The sequence below is a fragment of the Macrosteles quadrilineatus genome, unplaced genomic scaffold, assembly GCF_028750875.1.
Source record: "Macrosteles quadrilineatus isolate MER2022 unplaced genomic scaffold, UCM_ALF_1.0 Scaffold_1__1_contigs__length_201487025, whole genome shotgun sequence".
In the NCBI taxonomy this organism is placed as follows: domain Eukaryota; kingdom Metazoa; phylum Arthropoda; class Insecta; order Hemiptera; family Cicadellidae; genus Macrosteles; species Macrosteles quadrilineatus.
This window is the reverse complement of record NW_026542594.1, coordinates 56,382,045-56,404,736: the sequence shown is the minus strand read 5'-3', so window position 1 is coordinate 56,404,736 and position 22,692 is coordinate 56,382,045. Positions and strand designations below refer to the sequence as shown.

The window sequence follows — 22,692 nt, the reverse complement described above, 5'->3', positions numbered from 1 at the left end:
TCACGTCAGCTGTCTGCTACAATATTTTTGGAACTAAAATGAATAGCGCTTTGAAACGGACCTCTGGAGAAAGCTTAGAATCTAACAAAAAGAACGATACCTAACTCGATCCAGTTCAATCCGATTCAGTCAGTCATAGAGCCTTCGCCGTAAACGATGTTCGTGTGTCGAAAAATCGACAAGTGACACTACACAAAGTGTGTCGTGAGTCGATTTTTCAACAAGTCACGCTCGGAGGGTTTAACTAGTGTACATGTTGCTCGAATTCGAGCAATTGCAAAGTATTATAGGAGTTATTTCAAAACGAATAACAGTCATATTTAAAATAAGTTTAAAAGAGTCAACTCAAAGATTACTGGTATTTAGACCATGTTTATTTTCGTAATTGATAAACCTAAAGCATTCTGGCTGGTTTTCTCCTTCTAAAAATGCCTCGCTATACAGGCAACACAGGTCATTGATAGAGGGCCAATTGAGAACAAAAAGTCGTTTTGGGGTAGTGTTAGGGTGCATTTGTAACCTAATAGTTGAGATTGTGATTGTCCAGGGTCAGGTGCTGACTGTGATGAGTTAAGCCTATTACCCGCCACTGTTCTGTAGCTGCGGTCGTTATCACGATTACGCCTCCTGTCTATGTTTCGTTGTCGTCGCGTCGGAGGCATTTAAAAGAAAAAAACAACAAATAAACAAATTATAGCTACACAAAACAACGATAAATGCACAAATTTCAGTTACAATCATGCTAACTCGATCCGTCATAGCGATACAAAACAACGTTAAATACACAAATTTAAGATACAACCATTAACACGATCTGTCTTGGGGGTTATGTTTACACAAACTCAAATAGTAAATAAATGTACTCAATGCGTTTCATTGAATTGAAAAATAAATGACAGCAATTAAATTATACAGCTGATCAAAATGTAAACAATTGTGTTCTTCATAAGGATAACATGGGAACTTTCAAAGCCAGGGTGTATACCAACCGGGAAAACCGGGAGAACCGGGAAATAACCTTGAATTTGAAGGGACCTGGAAAAAACCGGGAAAAAGCCGGGATTTTTGGACCGATTCCGGGATTTTTATTTTAGCCCCGGTAGAAGATTGTAGATGTAAAATGCGTCTTGCCGCGATTGCGGGCGACGACGATGACGTTTTCGTGACCGCGGGAGACAACGATGACGTTTCCGTGACCGCGGGAGACGACGATGACGTTTCCGTGACCGCGGGAGACGACGATGACCTTTCCGTGACCGCGGGAGACGACGATGACGTTTCCGTGACCGCGGGAGACGACGATGACGTTTCCGTGACCGCGGGCGACGACGATGACGTTTCCGTGACCGCGGGAGACAACGATGACGTTTCCGTGACCGCGGGAGACGACGATGACGTTTCCGTGACCGCGGGAGACGACGATGACCTTTCCGTGACCGCGGGAGACGACGATGACGTTTCTGTGACCGCGGGAGACGACGATAACGTTTCCGTGATCGCGGGAGACGACGATGACGTTTCCGTGACCGCGGGAGACGACGATTACGTTTCCGTGACCGCGGGAGACGACGATGACGTTTACGTGACCGTGGGAGACGACGATGACGTTTCCGTGACCGCGGGATCATCGATGATGTATACACTGCCGCGGGAAATATCCATGATTTTGCCGAAATCGCGGACGACGACGATGACGTTTCCTTGACCGCGGGTGACGACGATGATTATGTCTATACAGCCGCAGATGTTTATGATTTTGCCGAGATCGCGGACGCCGGCGATGACGTTTCTATATCTGCGAGAGGCAATGATGATGTCTACACGGCCGCGGAAGATTTTCGTGATTTGCCGTGACCACGAAAGACGACGATGATGATTTCTACACGGCCGCGTGATATGCTCATGATTTTGCCGTGATTGCGGCCGACGACGATGACGTTTCCGTGACCGCGGGAAACAACGATGACGTTTCCGTGACCGCGGGAGACGACGATGATGTAGACACGGCCGCGGGAAATATTCATGATTTTACCGAGATTGCGGACGATGACGTTTCCGTGACTGCGGGAGGCTATGATGATGTCTACACGGCCGCGGAAAATATTCGTGATTTGCCGTGACCGCGAAAGACGACGATGATTATGTCTACACGGCCGAAGATAGATGTTCATGATTAAGCCGCGATCGCGGACGACGACGATGACGTTTACGTGACCGCGGGATCAACGATGATGTTTACACTGCCGCGGGAAATATTCATGATTTTGCCGAGATCGCGCACGACAACGATGACGTTCCCGTGACCGCGGGAGTCAATGATGGTGTCTACACGGCCTCGGAACATTTTCGTTTTTGCCGTGATCGCGGTCGATGACGATGACGTTTACGTGACCGTGGTAGTCAATGATGATGTCCACACGGCCGCGGTGGATTTTCATGATTTTGCCGCGATTGTGGATGACGATGATTACGTTTCCGTGATCGCGAGTGAAAATGTATACATACCGCGGGAGATGTCCAGGATTTTTCTATGATAACGTAAGACTGTGATGAGGTTTTCGTCACCGTGGGAAGCGACCACACAACCGCAGGAAATATTCAGGATTTTGCCGCCGTTGATAATGTGTTCATAAAAAATGAAGATAATATTCGTGATTTTGCTGCTATCGAGAGAGACGATGTTTCGGTGGACTTAAGTAATGATGATATTGAAAATTATTACTATAATAAGGATTATTACTTTTTCAACACTAGCTCACTGGACTTTGAAACAAATTTGATGTAAGTTTATATTGTATACTTAAGCTGCAAGTCTTAAATTGATTATTGTTTAAGTGGAACCAAACAAATACGCGGGAACCTGGAAAAACTTCGAAAAACCATGAAAAAACCTGGAAAAAACCTGGAATTTCACTTTAATAAAATAGTATACACCCTGAAAGCCACTGGAGCAGAGCCCAAGAGAATTTTTCAAATATGTAAGGCCAGTTTGCAAATCTACGCGACACGCTCTTTCCAATGAGATGTCAATGGATAAAATCGGTTGAGAAATGGTGGAGGAGTTCAACCGACAAAGTTTCATGTAGTGTATTAATTATATAGATACATTTTTGTGTAAATAGTAATAAGATACCCCTGATGCAGCAAACCTGCAGACTAAGCAAATTTTTCATTTGCCTGATTATGATTTCAGAAAAATAAGTTAGAAAAATACACTTTTGACAGGTTTGGAACTATTGTGATAGCTTTTTGTTTATAGTACATTTCTGCACTAAAATCAGAAACCTACATTTTACTACTGGAATCAAACTTCCTATAGACACAGAAAGAACCTTATGTTCGAATATGTAGTAGGTGGTCTAGACAACAGGTTAATTTTGTGAACATTTTGTATCTCCTGGACCAGAAATAACGTGGTATTTAGGATATCGTCGTGTCTAGTAGGTGGTTTGTACACAAACCATTCAACATGTAGCGTGTGCACAGTAAAGGCTGAAAGCACCGACAACCAATAAATATAATTATTGATGTTATTAATATTAATACAGTTGCTCTCGATAGTCCGACACTTAACAGTCCGACATGCTCGGTAGTCCGACGCTGCGGCAAACTACAGTAGACAGGTGTCTAGACTGACATCGGTCTAGGCGTCTCACGTGTTTCCGGTAGCTGGTTCCAGTGTTCAGTAGCGAAGTGACTCGTGCATACGTACTGTACTTTTGGTGATCAAGTGACAGTTTACCTTCAGTGTTTTTAGTGTTCGAGTTTTGTTAAGTGTTGTGTGATGGCGAGCACAAGTGGAACCAATAAACGTAAGCATAAAACATTAACTCTTCCCGAAAAATGGGAAATTATTAAGAGGTATGACCGTGGTGAAACTCCCACGGCTATTTCTAAGGTTTATGACATCGGGCGACCTACCGTTTATGACATTGTGAAAAATAGGGAAAAAATAGAACATTTTATAAAATGTGTTGAAGACGATTCTAAGAGAAAAACACTTAAAATGAGCGAATATCCCCAAGTTGAGGAAGCTCTTTATGCGTGGTTTAAACAGCAAAGAAACAGACATGCCCCGATTTCTGGGGATATTTTAAAAGAGGAAGCACGGTTTTTTTATCGTGAAATCATCAAAAAAGATGATTTTCGTGCCAGCGATGGCTGGTTTGAAAATTTCAAAAAGCGACACGGTATTCGTTTCTTACAGATGAGTGGAGAGAAACTATCTGCCGATGTGACAGAAATTTCTAACTTTATTGAGACCCTTCTGGGATCGTCAACGCGCTGGGAGTCATATGTTAAAACTGCTAGCTGTCGGTAAAAGTAAGAACCCCCGGGCATTTAAGAACGTCAATATGGATTCCCTTCCAGTTGTTTACATGAATCAAAGCCGAGCTTGGGTAACTCAAGACGTTTTCAATGACTAGTTTTTCAACCATTTTGTCCCAGAGGTAAAACAACACTTAAAGAGTAAAAGTCTGCCTATAAAGGCTCTTTTACTGTTAGATAATGCTCCCGGACATCCGGACATGGAGGGATTAAAAGTGAAGACAACTGGTGGTTACATAGAGGCCATGTATTTGCCAAAAAATACAACTGCTCTGATTCAACCAATGGATCAAAATGTTATCAAGACAATGAAGGCACATTATAAGAAGCGCCTACTTATGGATATCGTCTGTCAACCTGACGCAGACATCACATCACTATTGAAAAAATTTAACATCAAGGATGCCATTTTAAATGCAGCATTTGCATGGCAACAAGTCAAACCTGAAACTCTAATTAAGTCATGGAAAAATGTTTGGCCAGAAAACTCACTCCTCCAAAATAACGACGATGGAAATGACAATGGTCAAGATGACAACGGAGTTGTGGAGGACACACTAACACTTTGCGATGATATTAACGTTTCGCAAGAATCTTCAGAAGACCTAATAAGATGGGTATTAGACGACAACCTGTGTGCTGACCTAACAGATGAAGATATAGTACAGGAAGTCATATCTAATGAACAAGACGACACAATTGAGGAGGCCGTGGAGGCAAAATACACAATCAGCTGTGACGAAGCTATGTTGGCTGCAAACACTTTGATTCGCTGGTGTGAAGAGCGTGGACTTGACTTGGACAACGTGTTAATGTTGAGACACATTCAAGAAAATGCAATGACTGACTGTTTGCGTAAAAAGAAACAAAAGACTATCACAGATTTTTTCAACCCGTAAATGTGTAGGCCTACACCGTAGTTACAGTACAGTAATTACAATGTTGTAATGTATTTAGAAAAAACGGAGCACTAGCCTACATTGTATTTTAGTTTTGATTTATACTGTACTGATTTTTGTATTTTGATATGCAATAAATCTTTCTTTTTTGTAATATATAATGCCTAAGTTGATTAGTTTGTACCTATAACAGTTAAATAGTCCGTGATATGTATTAAAAACTGGTTTTTCTTAACGTATGCAGTTAAATTCAGTGAAATAAAGCTAACCTTTGGTAATCCGACGTTTTTGGTAATCCGACACCCCCCCGGTCCCGTAACTGTCGGATTATCGAGATCCAACTGTATATTAAGTATATTAATATGTTGCTCGAATTCGAGCAATTGCAAAGTATTACGGGCGTTATTTCAAAGCGAATAACAGTCATAATTTCCGATGACTTAAAAGAGTCAACTCAAAGATAATGTAATCAATCACTCCACTCCAGTTATCAAAACTGAAAACAAACGCTCTTGTGTGTATCATGTGTTTACTATGAACAGCTGTAATTAATACAAATTATTCGTCCGTTTAAGTAAACAAAATCTTTTATCCATAAGAATTACGTTGAGATTTTGATGGCCTGTGGGGCAAATCCTGAGGGCTTTTATTACAGGAATTGATGAAAGGGGGCATCTACACAAACAATACTTAATTTTGACACATCGTTTTTAAAAATCTGTCCATTATTAACGGAGGAGTAGTGTTTCGTAGAAATTGCCTTCACGTATCGTATATAAAGATTTTTATACACAAAAGTACAAATCCAGTCATTTAGACTGCTATGCTTGCTCCCACGGGTTAATCACACTAACCAAAAATACTCCTATTAAGAAAATGTTATGTTATTAATTGAGAAGGGGACAAACCTGGATGTATTTCAACTTTAATATGAGTAAATAAAGTGAGATGCACTTTTTAGCTTTGATACTGATTAAGACAGATGATTTTTCAGCCAGAATAATGTGTTTTTGCCCAATGATTAAATGATGCCCAAATGATTGCCCAATTGATTGGGTCCAGTTTCATTAAGTACTAACTCTTTCCTCTTGAGTACTTAGCCTGTATGATCTGTTGCAGGTGGGTACTCGGGGCACGGGTTACCAGAGAACAGTTCGATGCTGGGCGGAGGCGGTGGTGGGACGGGGGGAGGGACCAATGAGGGTAATGCTAGTGATGAGGTGACACCTTCGTACACAAGCACAGTTCCTCCCCCCCAGTACGAGGCAGACAGCTCGGAGTACCACAGTCTAGACCCGCACCAGTCGCCTTACATGGAAAGTAGTCCTGAACTGTACTCAGGCCACCCACCACCACCACTGTTTGAACACAAGTATCACCACTTCACCAGTCAGTACGCCAAGACCTACCCCCATCCCACTAGAGGTAAGCAATCCCAACAAGCTCAACATTTTGTTTGTACTAATCCTCATGTACGCATAATATCTGTACATGCCTATGAGCACAAAAACATCTCTCATTCATTCAAACCGACCTGGAAATAATTGTGTGAACATTTTGTATCTCCTGGACCAGAAATAACGTGGTATTTAGTAAAAAGAAACAATTTAGTCACTCGTTTATTGTTGGTTTATCGACATATTCAATTAAACTATAATGTCTACCATGTTGTTCTCGTGTGGAATGAACTAGTTATTAATGGAGATTACTTGTTTATGGATTTTATATTCAAAACATTTTTTGTTTGTTCAAGGTAGGATTCCTTAGTCTCTTATAGAATTATAGAGATAAGGAGGGAAGGCCTTTTTTAGTACCATAATAAGTTGCACACCACAACTAAGTATAGTTTCCTTTTTGATTTTTAGATGCATGTGTTATCATCAGTTGATAAAGCGTCTGATCGTTTGTTGTCAATCCACAATTGTTTGCGACACAATGACCTGATACATATTCATTTCTTAGCTGTATAACCTTTGTTCTAATGTATTCAGGTCAATTTCCATTTGGTTACTGCTAACACGTATGACTTTCCATGTCATTTGTATTGTAACTGTATACAAACAAGTTAATATTGCAATATTTGTTTCTTCACTCTCATTCATTATAAACGCAAATACACAAATCTAATGATGACTTTTCTGAATCATCAATGAGAATTAATTCTAGGGTACAAAACAAGAACCAGAAAAAAATATTTCAAGACATTTAGTTTAGTTGTTTTTCTCTCTTCAGGTTATCCGTTTCAAAACCTAAATGTGCCGTTGGTGTCAATTATTGTGAAAGTACAAGGATCCATTCATATCAGATTTGTTTAGCTGTATGACTGATGTTTGTTTGTTTGCAGGGAGGTACGGACCATTCGAAGGCTATGGAGACAGTTCACCGTACCCAGCATATGACAACTCCCCGTTCCAGACAGTGCCTGGCAGCATGTGTGAGGCTGGGTGGGGAGACATGGGTAACAGCAGTGGTCATCCTGCCTTGCATCATCCTGCCTTCCTACACAGAGAGTCTCATCATTCTCACACATCACTGCCACTACCTAGCGGAGGAGACAGTAAGGCTCTACTGCACGCTGCCGGCTACAGTGGCCAAGACCAACTAGGTAACTGGCTACAACTCGAATATGTAGTTCTATCCTTAGTTAATGACCATATCTTGTGTAGGTTCGGTTATAATTGAATTATTTGGTTGGGTTTAACTACAAGGGTTTTATCTTTCAGACTAACAATCATATTCATTGAAATTAAGTGAGAAAATCAATACTTTAATACTATTCAAATTCCATGTTGCAGGGACATTTATACTTCATAAGCATGATTGTATAATTGAACAGAACACCTGTATTCCAATTAAAATACCTATGTTGTTTCCCAGGTGGAGGTCCTTGCTTCACAGGCTCTGGACCCATCCAACTGTGGCAGTTCCTCTTAGAGCTACTCACAGACAAGACGTGTCAAGGCTTCATCTCCTGGACGGGCGACGGCTGGGAGTTTAAACTGACTGACCCAGACGAAGTTGCGCGTCGATGGGGCGTGCGCAAAAACAAGCCCAAGATGAACTACGAGAAGCTCAGTCGAGGACTGCGCTACTACTACGACAAGAACATTATCCACAAGACTGCGGGGAAACGATATGTCTACCGTTTCGTCTGTGATCTTCAGGGCATGCTCGGGTGAGTAGAGAATGCCAATATTTTTGTTAACAAATGGTTCTAAAAATATACTATTCAAATAATGTTCAACTTATCTATAATTTCTTTGCCTTTTCTGATCACAAAGTTGACTATGGTGTATGAGGTTGAGTATGTTTTATTTTATTGATTACCATCTTGTATGGCTTTGAAGGAGGCAGATCTTTGATACAGTAACAGTATCTCCCACAGTAGTTTGTAATGACGGATACTCATGTTGCAGGTACAGTCCAGAACAGCTACATGACATGGTAGACCTCAAGCTGGAGAAGAAGGACGATGACTGAGCCAATCAAACAAGATCTCTGTACATATGTTGCCACGCTCTCTCACTGTATAGGACAGAAGTGAACATTTGAGGACTACGTTATAACTCCGATTGTGTTTGTGTTATCGTTAACTACCAAATAGTGTAAATCGACCGTAGCAGACCCAAGTGCCTTGTACATAATAGAGACTTGTAAGTAACTAAACGAATCGAGATATATTTTGTGATTTTATATCGCTATATTATGTAATGAATTTAGATATTATCGGTTAATATTTAAGTTTTATTGTTAAGATTTGTTTTATTGTTGTTCTATAGTTGAAAACCTGTAGAAGACGAGTAATAGATATAACAATGGTTTCTTCAATTTAGTTCTTGTTTCACAAATGATTAAGTTAGTAGATAATTATTTTAATTTGTCAAAAATAATCGTAAATTACTATTACTCAGTTTTATAATAACTGCAATAAGTAATCTTTTACATTTGATGTGTGGAAAAGAGCTTATATATCTGTGATAATATTTAAAATTAAAAACAACACTGCATCTTGCTTTTAGAATACTAGAAACTGTTATACTACAGGGTTTTCTCTTGAAAAATTCAAAGAAATATTCATTGATACTGTTAATGTATCAAATTAAGCTTTACTAATCGCTTTACATATTTCAAATCTGTCGTACAGTAACAAATTTATAGGTGCAGTTTTAAAAGAACTCAGAAGACTGCAAAATGTGCTTTTAGCAGTCTATAGCTCATTTGTTAGTTATTAATATAATTTTTGTGAACTTTACTATTCAACACTTTAAACATGTGCTTTTTATTGAAATTGTTTTAATAAATAATCTGTTTTCTTCTGTTCTCACTATTTAGATCAATGAAAAATTCCCCATTGACAGTTGATTTAAATGTTTATGTATCATATAATGTTAAACTTACAACAACCATACTAGATCATTGTATGTACTCCTACTTGAAATTTGTTATAATAATTAACTTAACCAACCCTTTTTCCTCATGAAGTATTGCATCGGTAATTGTGTTGAACACGGTGAACCTTAATCGAGAAATATATTTATTTGATATAACAAGGAGGAATATTTTAACAGAAGGATAAAAATTGTGTTTCCATATCTTGTTTTGTTATTAATTGTGTTATCGTGTTAAGCTTACTTCAGGTGTTATTCATTGCTTTCTAGTTTTAGGGTAATGACAATAAAGTCTCATATTTGAGATCTCACCTACCATTGTGATCTTCCTGTTTCATTGAGCTAACTGCTTGTGTAGAGAACTTCACTCAGTGACCACAAAGGTGTTCAGTAATGTAATAAACAACTAACAGGATAGTGAAAGCTAGATAGGCTTTTCAAAGGTTTTGTCATCAAAAGACAGTTGTGAAAAACAAATATCATGCTCAGAACTTATTTATATCAGGTTTTTCCTAGCTTGATTTTCGATGCCTATCACCTTTGCTGCACACATAGAAAAAAACAGATGTGAAAGTATATGGCCACTATATTATTCTGTCCATAAACTTCCACATTTGCCAAACATAAATTTACAGTTTTCTGTGTGTTCAGCAAATGTAGATAGTGAATAACTGTGCAGTACCAAGTTGATATTAATAGTAAGCGTGATTGGTCTTAAAGTATATGAACACAGTATAACTTTAAAATCATTCTTGTGTATTTTTAACTTGATTATTTGTTTATTAAAAAAAATTAATTTCATTCTAGTGAGGATTTATCTTTATCAGATTTTACCTTTGTGATTTACTGTAACGTCTGCTCAAACAAAATATTGAACTAGTATTTTATCTCAGGTTTGTATGATTATTTTTAAAGTGTTCATGATCAATATTGAAAAGTTGAAATAAAAAGATAATCATAAAATTTTGTACGTCCATTTTCAATTAAAATACAATTTTAAAATATTAGTAAATTTGGAAAACTAACAAACGTTAGAATGTCTGTTAGTTAGAGGAAGATTTGCTCAGAATAAAGGTAGATGTTGCAATGTATTCGGTATGATTTGAAATCTCAAAGAAGCTAGTTAGTGATAAATCTAGTGCTTTGGTCCTTTATACTTTCTATGTATTCAAAAATTAAGTGACAACAAATTTTCCAATATAATAATAAGCCTTTTATTAATAAGTGGTTGCATAGTCATCCAATTACTCTAGTTGTTTTTATAAATATGTATTTATTGAGTAAAAGGTGAAAAGCCAAATTTACTGCTTTATAAACCAAAGGAAGTGTATTTTGAATAAACTTATGTAGTAACTGATGTTATTCAAGTTCAAGTGATATTTGTATAGTAAATAGCAATCAGTTCTTTATACAGTTTTCTTATGACTTACATCTGTGTCAATATAATATTAATTTTTATACTATTGTTTTATTTGTATCCTCTTTTCTATAAATCTGGATCAATCAGTGTGTCTGAAAAGCCCTAATGTAAAAGAACACAGACATGACAATTTTTAAGGAGGTAAACTGGTATCTACTTCCAAGAGTTACAGTCCACACCACAACCACACTAGACATATTGTCCACACTGAACAAATTGTTTGGCAAACAAATTCGCTGAAACAATTTGTTGGTTGTTATAAAGTAAGATACAGAGGATAATACAAGCTTAAGGGACAACTGTGCGCTTTTAGATGTGGTATGGTAGGGCGGAAATATACATTTACTGAACAAAGAAGAGCCTGAACGTTGATGGCCACATAGCATTTTTGTACAGCAGTTGTAGTGCACAGGGTCTTACTGAGTGAGCGGTCAACGCTATAGTACGTGTTTGCGAGGGGGAAAGGAGAGTAGAAGGGACGGCAAATAGAATCTGCTTTAGACACCACTAGTGTACCACAGGGGGGGGGGGCATGTCCCCCGAGAGCAAGAGAAAATTTGCATGAAACGTATTTCATAACCATTTATTATTATAATCAGCTTTGTGCTGATACCTAAAGGAAAATCTCGGCACCATCGGTTTTTAGGACAAGTATCTGTGCAAAAAATCAACGTTAAAATTTGAGTATGGTACCAGGATTTCAATACCAACAGAACAGGAACCTATAAGAGCCCACGTTTTGACGAGGACGCCAAACCATACACACAGCGATTGTTACTTTCATTATTTATTTATTTTTTTTAGTACATTAGGTATAAGTGATGTGTCTAAGGCCAAAACTCAAAACCAACATTAGAAAAGAGGCCACGAGATTCACGGGAACATCCCTTAAGCAACTGTTGCGGTCACAGCAACATAGTTTTGTATTTCCCGCGATCGCGATTTTCTTCTTTTCGATACAGTACCTTATTAGGTACTGTTTAATTTATGTTTATTAACATAGCGCATAAAATATTCATGTGCTCTATGGTAATAAATGGACAAGACACACTTGGCGAGAGTCTAATGACAATTAACTAGCTTTTGTTTGGTCTTCCAAATTCGACAACAATTCCCATTGTTTCCAGTATCGAGATCAGCTCGACTTTCAGGTGACCAGGGACCTCATAAGTTTATTTGATTTTGATTTACAATTAATTATTACAAATTACAATATCTGAAAACAATATAATATTCAGTAAAAATATTGTCTAACTGCTTTCACAGATGCATCCGTAATACCGTAAATTGATAAAAATAGACGGATCTTTGTATGTAAGTAGGCAAGATATACTATTCATTTTTGGATCTAAATTGAAGTTTGTGTGTGTAATCTTTAAAAAGGCGAATATAAAAGTGAGATTTACATTATATGAACTGGCCACATATTACCAAAAGCCCAATAGCCTATCAATACCAACTATCGTCGACTGAGGACAGCAGTGGCAGTATTCTTCTGACCGGTGAGTAACATGGTGGCAGCGGTGGTGCCCCAAGCCTCTTTATAAAAGAGACTGAAAAGAAACCAAGCGAAGCGTCATCACCATTATTCAGTGCGCGTCGGTGACCATAAACCTGCAAAAGTTTGCAGTTTTGCAAAAATTCGAAATTTTACTTTTTTAACTGTGGGAAGTGTCTAAAATAAGTTTATTTTCGGTCTAGAAATTAAGTATTTAAATTGTTTAATCCAGTTTAAAGTCATATACCTTGTAAATATATGCAGTTATTCATTATCAACCGATTAGCCAGCAAGATTGTCGTAGCCAGTGGCGTACCGACGGGGGGGCGGTCCGCCCCAGGCCCCAAACCGACGTAGGCCCCCAAATCAGGGCCGAATTCCCCCAGCGGCGGACATGGTGCGGCGATTGCCGAGGGCCTCTCATCAGCCCAGGAAGGGGCCTCACTTGGGTTTAAAAAAACATATTTTATTTTGGAAAATAAATTTTGCTGTTTGAATTTAATAATCTGTTCTCTCAATCGCCGCAGGCGTCTGTAAAGATTGCGCGATCGAAAATCACGACTCCCAGGGATCGCGGAAGGCGACAATTAAGGTCTCGCAACCGCAAAAGATGATCCGTGTTCACGATTTTGCCGCGATCGCGGGGGCCGTTAATGTTGTCTGCGCGTTCGCGGGAGATGTTAACGACTTCCGCATGTAGAATATATCCCTGCATCCGCAAAAGATGTTCACTATTCCACCTAAAACATAGGAATGATTTCTCCGCGGTCTCGGAGATAACCCGTGCGATCGCGGGAGACGGAGATTATGTCCCCGCAAACACGGACACTCACGATTTTGTCTTCACCGAGTACAATATCGTTCATTTATGCCCCGATTGCAGAAGTCGTTTGGACCGATTATATTACAAAATATAATAAAGATAATATAATTATATATTTTATACAAAACTAGTAGGCCTCTTCAAAAAAAACGATAAAACAAAAGAAGTGACAGAAAAAACCCGATGTGTGTCTGACTTCTTGTTGTGCTCGTGCTCATTATGAATCTCCAACTCATAAAAACGTAAAATGTTAAAAGCTTAAAGGAAAATTTAATTTAGTATCATTCAATTTTTCTTAAAATAAAAAAAAAATAGGTTACTTTTAAAATAGTTGAAGTAAGCTCATTAATCAGTGATACAAAATACATTAAAAGTATATTTCTTTTTAGTTCTAATCTCTGTTTAGGGTTACTTTTTAATAAACACCATGGTACCTGTTATGAACATATGTAGTTGTTACCATAGCAACCAAAATGTTTATTATCAAATGCTGTTTACTATTCTATTCTGATCTTAAATATAACACAGTTACTTCTATTTCAACACTCTAGTCGGGGGGCAAACTGTATTCCGTGGGATTTTTTGTGAAGGGAATGTGTGACTATGTGGAATCTCTTTATTATATGTCACATAATGGTGTAGTACCGGGTGTTTACCCTCAAATTGCGGGGTTTGGTTTTTATGACGTCGTAAATCCAAGATGGCCGCCATGTGTGACATCTATTCATTAAATTAATAATAACTCTTTTCAGAGTAAAATAATCGAATTTTAATTTACACCATTGAATTCAGCTCAAAAAATCAAACAATTTGGTGTTTTGAATCATTGCTCTATGACCATTGGTTACCGAGATATTGAAGGCGGAAAACACAGAACATTGTCCCCATGTTATCCTTATGGGGAAAAAATAAAATTGTATATATAGCTTATTACTCAGCATATCTTAATAATAATTGGTATGTGGCTTCATTTAGTAGAGATCTACTTGATTATGGCCTAAAATCCCCCATTTTTACATTTCCGTGGCAGCAAACCTGCATACTAACTGCCAATGTTATTCTTATGGACAATTTTTGCAAGCTTTTCATGAACATACTTTGAGAAATGATGATGTGTGGCTCCATTTTAATTATTTATTGAAGCATTTGTAATTCGTTGAGTATACAGGTCTGCTGCTACGAGTAAACAAATTACAGGTATTAGAAAATAAAATAAATTAGACTATAGCTGTGAGGCATATGTAATTTTGTAGGATTTTCAATTAAGCAATTGTATGATTGTTGGCGATAGATAGGTGATGACATGTAGAACCGTGTATTACCGAGTATTTTGTCTGAAAGTGTGGCCAAGCTGGTGTTTTTGGCCGCCATCTTGGATCCGCCATATTGGATGTTAATAACTTTTTTATACAATGCTAGTGTTGTGACACATCATTATGAACTAAATTTTCACGCTGATTTCAATGCTGAAATATGTTTTTAAATATATTTTTTTCGTTTGGAAGATATATTCAAATAAAAACTCTCCCCCATACATTTCTTACGGACGTTTCGTACTTTGAACATTTTTAAGATTATTTTTCTTATATCTCCAGTTCCTATTAACGCTTGCAGTTCGTTCTAGTCTAAAGATATTCAGTGGTGAGCTTTCATTTGAGCTATTGATCTTTAAATTCGGTTGAGTTAGAGCGTTAGAGTCGAGCTACGAACCCTAACACAATATTACACTTAACTTATTACAAATCTGTTTATTTTATTTATTTATTTGTTAACGGTTGCACCATTTTTACATGAATAATACAATAATCTTACATACGGAAGAAGCAGAAAAAAATCACAGGCCAGTACAAAAGTAGTGAAAAAAAAAACTGGAAAACAAGACTTCAATACAAGACATAAAAAGATAAATAACAACAATAAATAACAAACTATAATTAACAAACTATGAATAACAAACTATAAGTAACAACTATAAATAACAAACTATCTGAACAAGTTGACAAAACGAGATATTCGAAAAACAAAACCAGTATAGGAACAATAACAATGATGCAATGCAGTAGCCGAGTGAAACTTCAGTAAAGAGGCAGAACAAACGAAAAACAGATAAAGCATTCAGAAAAATAACAATATGATAAACTCTGTACAAGAACAAGATATAACAATGCAATAACAACAGGATAGACTATATTAACAAAAATAAATAACAATGCAATAAATAGAAAGTTTGGAAATATGCAAAGATTGATGCAGGAGTTCAGCCAAAAAAAAAAAAAAATCTGTTGTTATTAAAATATGTATATCTCGGGTTATTAGTACGTCACTAAGTTCTTCCTGGTCTCAAATTACTTGGTTAATGTTTGATTTTACATTTTATTAATCACTAAATGAAATCTGACTAAGTTATTTTAAAATGAGTCATGAACCATCATTTAACATTAATTTTTTTTATGTCCAAAACTTTCTTTGGTTAAAGACATACAGGGCTAGTCATCAGTGTTACAATTTTTAGACGTGGAACCTTTTAGTCTTATATGCCTCATCACACATCATTTACTTTGTACTTACACCAAACAAATGTTGTAACCCTGATGACCAGCCCTGTATGTCTTTAATTGCTTTAACCAAAGAAAAATTTCTAAATAAAAATAATTATTAATGTTAAATAAAGGCCCATGACTCATTTTCAATTAGTCAGATTTCATTTAGTGATTAATAACATTTTAAACCAGACATTTACTGAGTAATTTAAGACTAGAATGAACCTTTGCCGTATTAACAAACCGAGATATAAATCTTTTAATAAAACTGATTTGGAAAAAGTTAAATTTAATATTGTGTTGTGGTTCATAGCTCAACTCTAACTCGTCCGATTTTAATGATCGATAGCTTAAATAAAAGCCCTTACATCACTGAATACTTTAAGACTATAACGAATTGCAAGCGATAATAAGAACTGGATATATGAGAAAAATAATCAAAGTACGAAACGTCCGTAAAAGATGTATGGGGGGGGGAGTTTTCATTTCAATATATCTTCGAAACGAAAGACGATATTTACAAACGGTTTTCGGAATTGAAATTAGCGTAAACATTTATAGTTTATAATGATGAGTCACAACACCAGCATTACATTTAAAAAATTATATTAATATCAAATATGGTGGATCCAAGACGGCGGGCCAAAAACACCAGCTTGGCCACACTTTCAGACAAAACACCCGGTAGTACACGATTCTATATGGCACTAGCTATCTATCACCACCAATCATACAATCACACGAAATTACATATGACCCAGAACTATAGTCTATTTTATTTTATTTTATACCAATAATTTGTGATATTTTTTATAGCTACAATACCCCCGTAGCAGCTGACCTGTATACTCAACGAATTGCAAATGATTCAATAAATAATTAAAATGGAGCCACACATCATCATTTCTCAAAGTATGTTCATGAACAAGCATGCAAAAAATTGTCCATAAGAATAACATTGGAAGTTAGTATGCAGGTTTGCTGCCACGGAAATGTAAAAATGGGGGATTTTAGGCCATAATCAAGTAGATCTCTACTAAATGAAGCCACATACCAATTATTATTAAGATATGCTGAGTAATAAGCTAGATATACAATTTTATTTTTTCCCCATAAGGATAACATGGGGACAATGTTCTGTGTTTTCCGCCTTCAATATCTCGGTAACCAATGATCATAGAGCAATGATTCAAAACACCAAATTGTTTGATTTTTTGAGCTGAATTCAATGGTGTAAATTAAAATTCGATTATTTTACTCTGAAAAGAGTTATTATTAATTTAATGAATAGATGTCACACATGGCGGCCATCTTGGATTTACGACGTCATAAAAACCAAACCCCGCAATTTGAGGGTAAACACCCGGTACTACACCATTATGTGACATATAATAAAGAGATTCCACATAGTCACACATTCCCTTCACAAAAAATCCCACGGAAGCTGGATATGTGCAGTTTGCTCCTGGACTACTCTGTCTTTTATTATATTCTAATATTTCCACTCGAAAGTCATCTCAGTTGGCGACGATTTGGTAAAAAACTATTATCAATTCTTGTTTTATTCTATTACTTTCAAGATATTTTATTTTGTTAAACATTTCAACTTAAAATGAATGAAGAACAATTTGAAAGACTCATGAATGTTTTGGCTGCAGCTCTAGGTAATAAAACTTCAACTCCTCAGATCAATCCATTTGAACATTTTGATCCAAATAATGATAAATTCAAATCATATTTGGAACGTTTTGAAAATTATTGCAATTTGAAGAACATTAAAGAAGACAAGATGAAGGCTCAACTCCTGTGCTCATCCATTGGTAAGGAACATTACAATAATCTGACAACTCTTTTAGGCCCAGAAAATCCTGTAAAAGACCTTAATTTTTCAAAATTAATCGAACATTTCACGGTGATGTTGTCACCTACAGTATCTTATGTTGTTGCACAACACTATTTCCTCAGTGTTTCACAACAGTTGCATCAATCTATCTCTGATTTTGTCACAGTCCTGAAAGGTAACCTGAATGATTGTAATTTTTACACTTCTTGCAATGAATGTGAAAGTAAAATTTCAATTGCTGATGAATTTCTCCGCCCTCAATTTATTAGAGGACTAAAAGACAATTGGATACGTGAACAACTTTTACAAGACACTAATCTCAACAGTTTTGACTCACTCCTCAAGAAAGCAATTGTCCTAGAAGCTTCCCGCTATGAATCAAATTAAATTTGTAATCCTGTCACACAATCATCAAGTGAAAATGCAGATACACACAAAATTGATAGGCATTCAAGGTCTAAGACAAAGGAATATCAAAGTTTCAAGCAATTTAAGACACACAAATATGATGACCGCGGTTCCAATAGATCTCAATCACAACATTTCCATAACAAAAGCTTAAAAAGACACGTTGACTACAAAGCTTTGGGTATTGATGGACTTTGTTTCAAATGAGGTCGATCAAATTATCAGTCTAATGAATGCAAAATTAATCGGAACAATCTTAAATGTACTTCCTGTGGAAAACAAGGCCACGTTTCAAAAGTGTGTATAACGTCTCTACTAAAGAACTCTAAAACAAACACCCTGTTGTCTCACTACACAGAAGATGAATCCAGTCACCCAGATGAGTATGGAATCACACAAATCAACGATGTGGAAGATCTTTACATAGTAGTAGGACCAGACTCAGACAAATACATGGTTACAGTCACTATCAACAACAAGCCTCAAACATTTGAAGTAGACTCTGGTGCACGATTTTCCTTATTCTCAGAAACGGACTTTGATAAACTTGGACTTAAAGTGCCACTTCAACCAACTCCTATCTCATTTCGCTCCTACTCTGATGATATAATAAAACCTAAAGGTAAAGAAACTGTCTCAGTCTCTTACAATGCAAATTCACTAAATGCTGATTTATTTATAGTACCTGCAGGTCATTCTGCTTTGTTAGGACGAATTTGGATTCGTGGATTTGGAATTGAACTCAGTGAGGTAGACAACAGAAAGCAATTACCGATTAATACAGTTGATGTTAGTTTAGTACCGTCTCTAGAGGATATATTCGAAAAATACTCAGCAATTTTTGAAGAAAGAATCGGATGTGTTCCCAATGTTGAAGTCAAACTCCAACTCAGAGATAATGAGAAACCAGTATTTACTAGGGAACGTGATGTCCCTTTCGCATTACGAGAGAGAGTAGAAAAGGAACTTACAACCCTCGAGTTTCAAGGAATCATAACTCCAGTCGCATCAAGTGATTGGGGGTCACCATTGGTTGTTATCCCAAAGCCAGATGGAGGAGTCAGACTATGCGTAGATTACAAGTGTGGGGTTAATTCAAAACTTGTCTCATCTAACCACCCCATTCGACGCATTGATGATGTTCTACATAGTCTCCGCGGATCTAGATACTTCTGTAAGTTGGATCTTCATAAGGCTTATTTGCATCTAAAAGTCGATGAAGAGGGAAGTAAGATTCAAACAATATCAACCCATAAAGGAATGTTCAACATGAATCGTCTCAGTTTTGGAATAAAATCAGCCCCTTCTGAGTTTAATAGAATTTTGTCACAACTATTAAACGGATTATCAAAGGTAGAAGCATACTTTGATGATATCATTTGTCACGGTGAAACTCTGGAAGAGTGTATGAAGAACCTTATTGCATGTTTGGAATGTCTCAAGAAGAATGATCTACATCTTAACAGAACAAAATGTGTTTTCTTCAAGGAAAGTATTAATTACCTTGGACATGTGGTGTCATTCAATAAGATTCAAAAATGCCCTAAAAAGGTTGAAGCAGTTACTCAGATGCCTCGCCCTCGAAATGTTGATGAGTTAAGACGCTTTCTTGGCTTAGTTACATACTATGCAAAATTCATTCCTGACTTCTCTTCAAAAACACATCCGCTACGATGTTTGCTTCGAAAAGGAGAAAAATTCTTTTGGTCAGCTGCTGCTGAAGCCTCATTTCTGAATCTGAAATCTGAACTTTGTAGTGATACAGTTCTTATTCCTTTCGACCCATCAAAACCAGTTATTCTCACAACAGATGCTAGCCCAACTGGAATTGCTGCAATACTCAGTCATGATATCGATGGTCAAGAAAGACCAATTGCATATGCATCCAGAGCATTGACCCAGGCTGAAACCAATTACAGCCAACTTGATAGAGAAGCTCTAGCAATCATCTACGCAGTCACCCATTTCTATAATTACGTTTTTGGTAAAAAATTCACTCTTGTCACCCATAATGAACCATTGTCACATATCTTTCATCCAGGACGTGCCCTGCCACGAATGACATCATCTCGCTTATTGCGTTATTCTTCATTCCTCAGTGGTCTTGACTATACAGTTCGATGCAAGAAAGGGAGAGACAATGAAAACGTGGATTGTTTGTCTCGAAGCCCAGTTCAATCATCAATTTCATCTGAACTAACATTCGACAAAGAAATAAACACAATCAATGCAGAAACCTTACTTCAAATCTCCAGCACAGTGATAACGGCAGAAACGATAAAAGAAGAAACAGCAAAAGACCCTGAGCTTCAAGTTCTTTTGCATGAACTGAAAAATAGTCGCAAAGATAGCCCTTACATGATCTCAGACAACATACTTTTCCGATCAGATCGAGTCGTAATTCCCAAACGTCTTCAAAATCAAATTCTTAATGAGCTCCATGAATCACACCTCGGAATTACTAAAATGAAACAGCTTGCTAGAAGATATGTATATTGGGAAGGTATGGACAAACAAATAGAAAGACTAGTGAAAAGCTGTGAAGCTTGTGCTAAAGTTCGTTACAATCCACCAAAAGCTCCGGTACATCCGTGGGATCAGCCCGATGATAACTGAGAAAGAGTGCATATTGATTATGCCGGTCCATTGGATGGAAATTATTTCCTCATGTGTGTAGATGCTAAATCAAAGTGGGCAGAAGTTCGCATTCTTCAAAATGCTCCTTCCTCAGCAACGACGATGACACTACTTGAAAATATTTTCTCGGTTCATGGGTACCCCTCGTTCTTGGTCTCGGACAATGCCACTATATTCAAAAGTGAGGAATTTATCAACTACTCTAAAGAACGTGGGATTTTCCAAAAATTTACTGCCCCTAACCATCCTGCAACAAATGGCCTGGCGGAACGAAACATACAAACATTAAAGAGAAGACTTATTGCTGCTGCCGATGATCCAACCCCAATTACCACAAAGCTACAAAACATTACATTCAGATATCGAGCAACACCTTTGGCATCAGGCAAGACTCCAGCAGAGTTGTATTTGAACAGGAAGATTCGGATTAGACTTGCCACACTTCTCCCTAACCCAAAGGCAAAACTTCCATCAAAATCAATTGGGAAATAAAGACATATGGCAGTTTGGTACAGTCAAGAGAAAATTAGGTCAATACCATTACATTGTTGGATTGGATTCTGGACGAAGTTTAAAACGACACATAAATCAATTGATTTTGACTCTTGAATCCAAGAAGAAAGTTACCTTTACAACACAAAACAAACAAGATAGTTCTGTTGTTCCAAGAAGGATTCCTATTATAGACTGTCAAGCACCACCACAAGAGATCCAGAGTCCATCCAGAGTCTGAATCAAATACAAACAATCCAACAGAACTAGACGGTACGGGAATGTTGCTGAAAGTCAACAGTCCCGGAAGATCAAATAATTTATACTTGTGCCGCTAGGTCAAAAACTACAATGTTTGCAGTGTCTGTAGATCAAAAGTCCCAGTAAGTCAAATAGTACAGTCCGAGCTAAAAACGTGGTCTATGTTAAAGAAATTGACTTATTGGGAATTTGACCTAATGCAACAGCAGTTTTAATATAACGAAATACGGTAAAATACAAGTTTAGTTTCGCTGAGTCAACAGTGCCGGAAGATCAAAAGCAATAAAAGTGAACGTCGATTCAGTGTAAAGTAGACCTCCTGCAACGCTTACTACACCAACAAAACTCGCTTTTAGTTACTTCGTGTTTTGTCATAATTAGAATAGAGCTAAAATTATCATATTTGGTACATAGCTTATCTATTAATGCTTCTTGCCAACTGTTTGGTCAACACTGTAAATAGGTATAGTTTATGTAATAAAAAGCCTTTCGTCAAAATTTGTGGCATGAAATACACGCAAGGACGATCTGAAAGTTTCTGGTTATTATATACGCTTGTAAAAGGAGATCCATTTAATTTTAGAACTATTTTATGAGTTATAATGTAGTATACAAATAAACTGTGTAAATGTATTACGCCTCGGAAGAGTTGAAACCTGTCCAAACTATCATATATATTATTAAAACGTAAATGGGGTTTTTTCACATTCTGAATCAAGTTTTAATTTTTAAAAAGTCTAGCAGCCGACGCTTACTTTCTAAGCTAGCTTTTAGTACAATATAATTTGCTTAACATAACAGCTGTAAACATTCAGCATTTGTGACACAAATTCAGCATTTGGAAACAAATTTAAAGACATATTTAGAGTTGACATATTTATACTATGTGTAATGCTGACCATTGATACATTCAATTCTTAGGTATGAGGATGGCAGATTAATTAAATATGCATAGTAAAATTGTAGGATGTTCAAATTATTTTTTAAAGGAATCTTTTTAATCATTGATTTGTTTTAGTCCCATAAAATTTGTTTTAACTAACAGCTGGTTGAATGTAATGTTGTTCTATATAGGCCCCTAACTATTAGGTTTTTGGCGAATTTCCCATATAGGGAATAAGCTATTACCGTAGTAGTAACACCTGGACCCGCGG

At 37.0% G+C, this 22,692-nt stretch overlaps 2 protein-coding genes across 5 annotated transcripts in view; both read left to right on the top strand.

The window, feature by feature from the left end:
* Positions 1–11,074, top strand: part of LOC128983159 (protein c-ets-2-B) — a 215,696-nt gene extending 204,622 nt beyond the window's left edge. For 3 of the 4 annotated variants that reach the window (XM_054402338.1, XM_054402336.1, XM_054402339.1), the window contains 4 exons: positions 6,348–6,653; positions 7,573–7,833; positions 8,106–8,403; positions 8,645–11,074. In XM_054402338.1, coding sequence (XP_054258313.1) covers positions 6,348–6,653; positions 7,573–7,833; positions 8,106–8,403; positions 8,645–8,708 — 929 coding nt within the window. In that variant the 3' untranslated portion in view covers positions 8,709–11,074. The remainder of the gene's footprint in view (positions 1–6,347; positions 6,654–7,572; positions 7,834–8,105; positions 8,404–8,644) is intronic. The other variant, XM_054402337.1, reaches the window with a different exon arrangement.
* A 6,435-nt stretch (positions 11,075–17,509) lies between these two features.
* Positions 17,510–20,764, top strand: LOC128997219 (uncharacterized protein K02A2.6-like). The gene is made up of 2 exons (XM_054422828.1): positions 17,510–17,561; positions 18,507–20,764. The coding sequence occupies exons 1-2, from the start codon at positions 17,510–17,512 to the stop codon at positions 20,762–20,764; spliced, it is 2,310 nt and encodes a 769-aa protein (XP_054278803.1).
* The last annotated feature ends 1,928 nt before the right edge of the window (positions 20,765–22,692 follow it).

Coding starts and splice junctions, on each gene's coding strand:
- LOC128997219 (XM_054422828.1), top strand. CDS start 17,510: ATGAATGAAGAACAATTTGAAAGACTCATGAATGTTTTGGCTGCAGCT. Junction 17,562..18,506: donor TGTTTTGGCTGCAGCTCTAG/GTAATAAAACTT, acceptor CTCACTACACAG/AAGATGAATCCAGTCACCCA.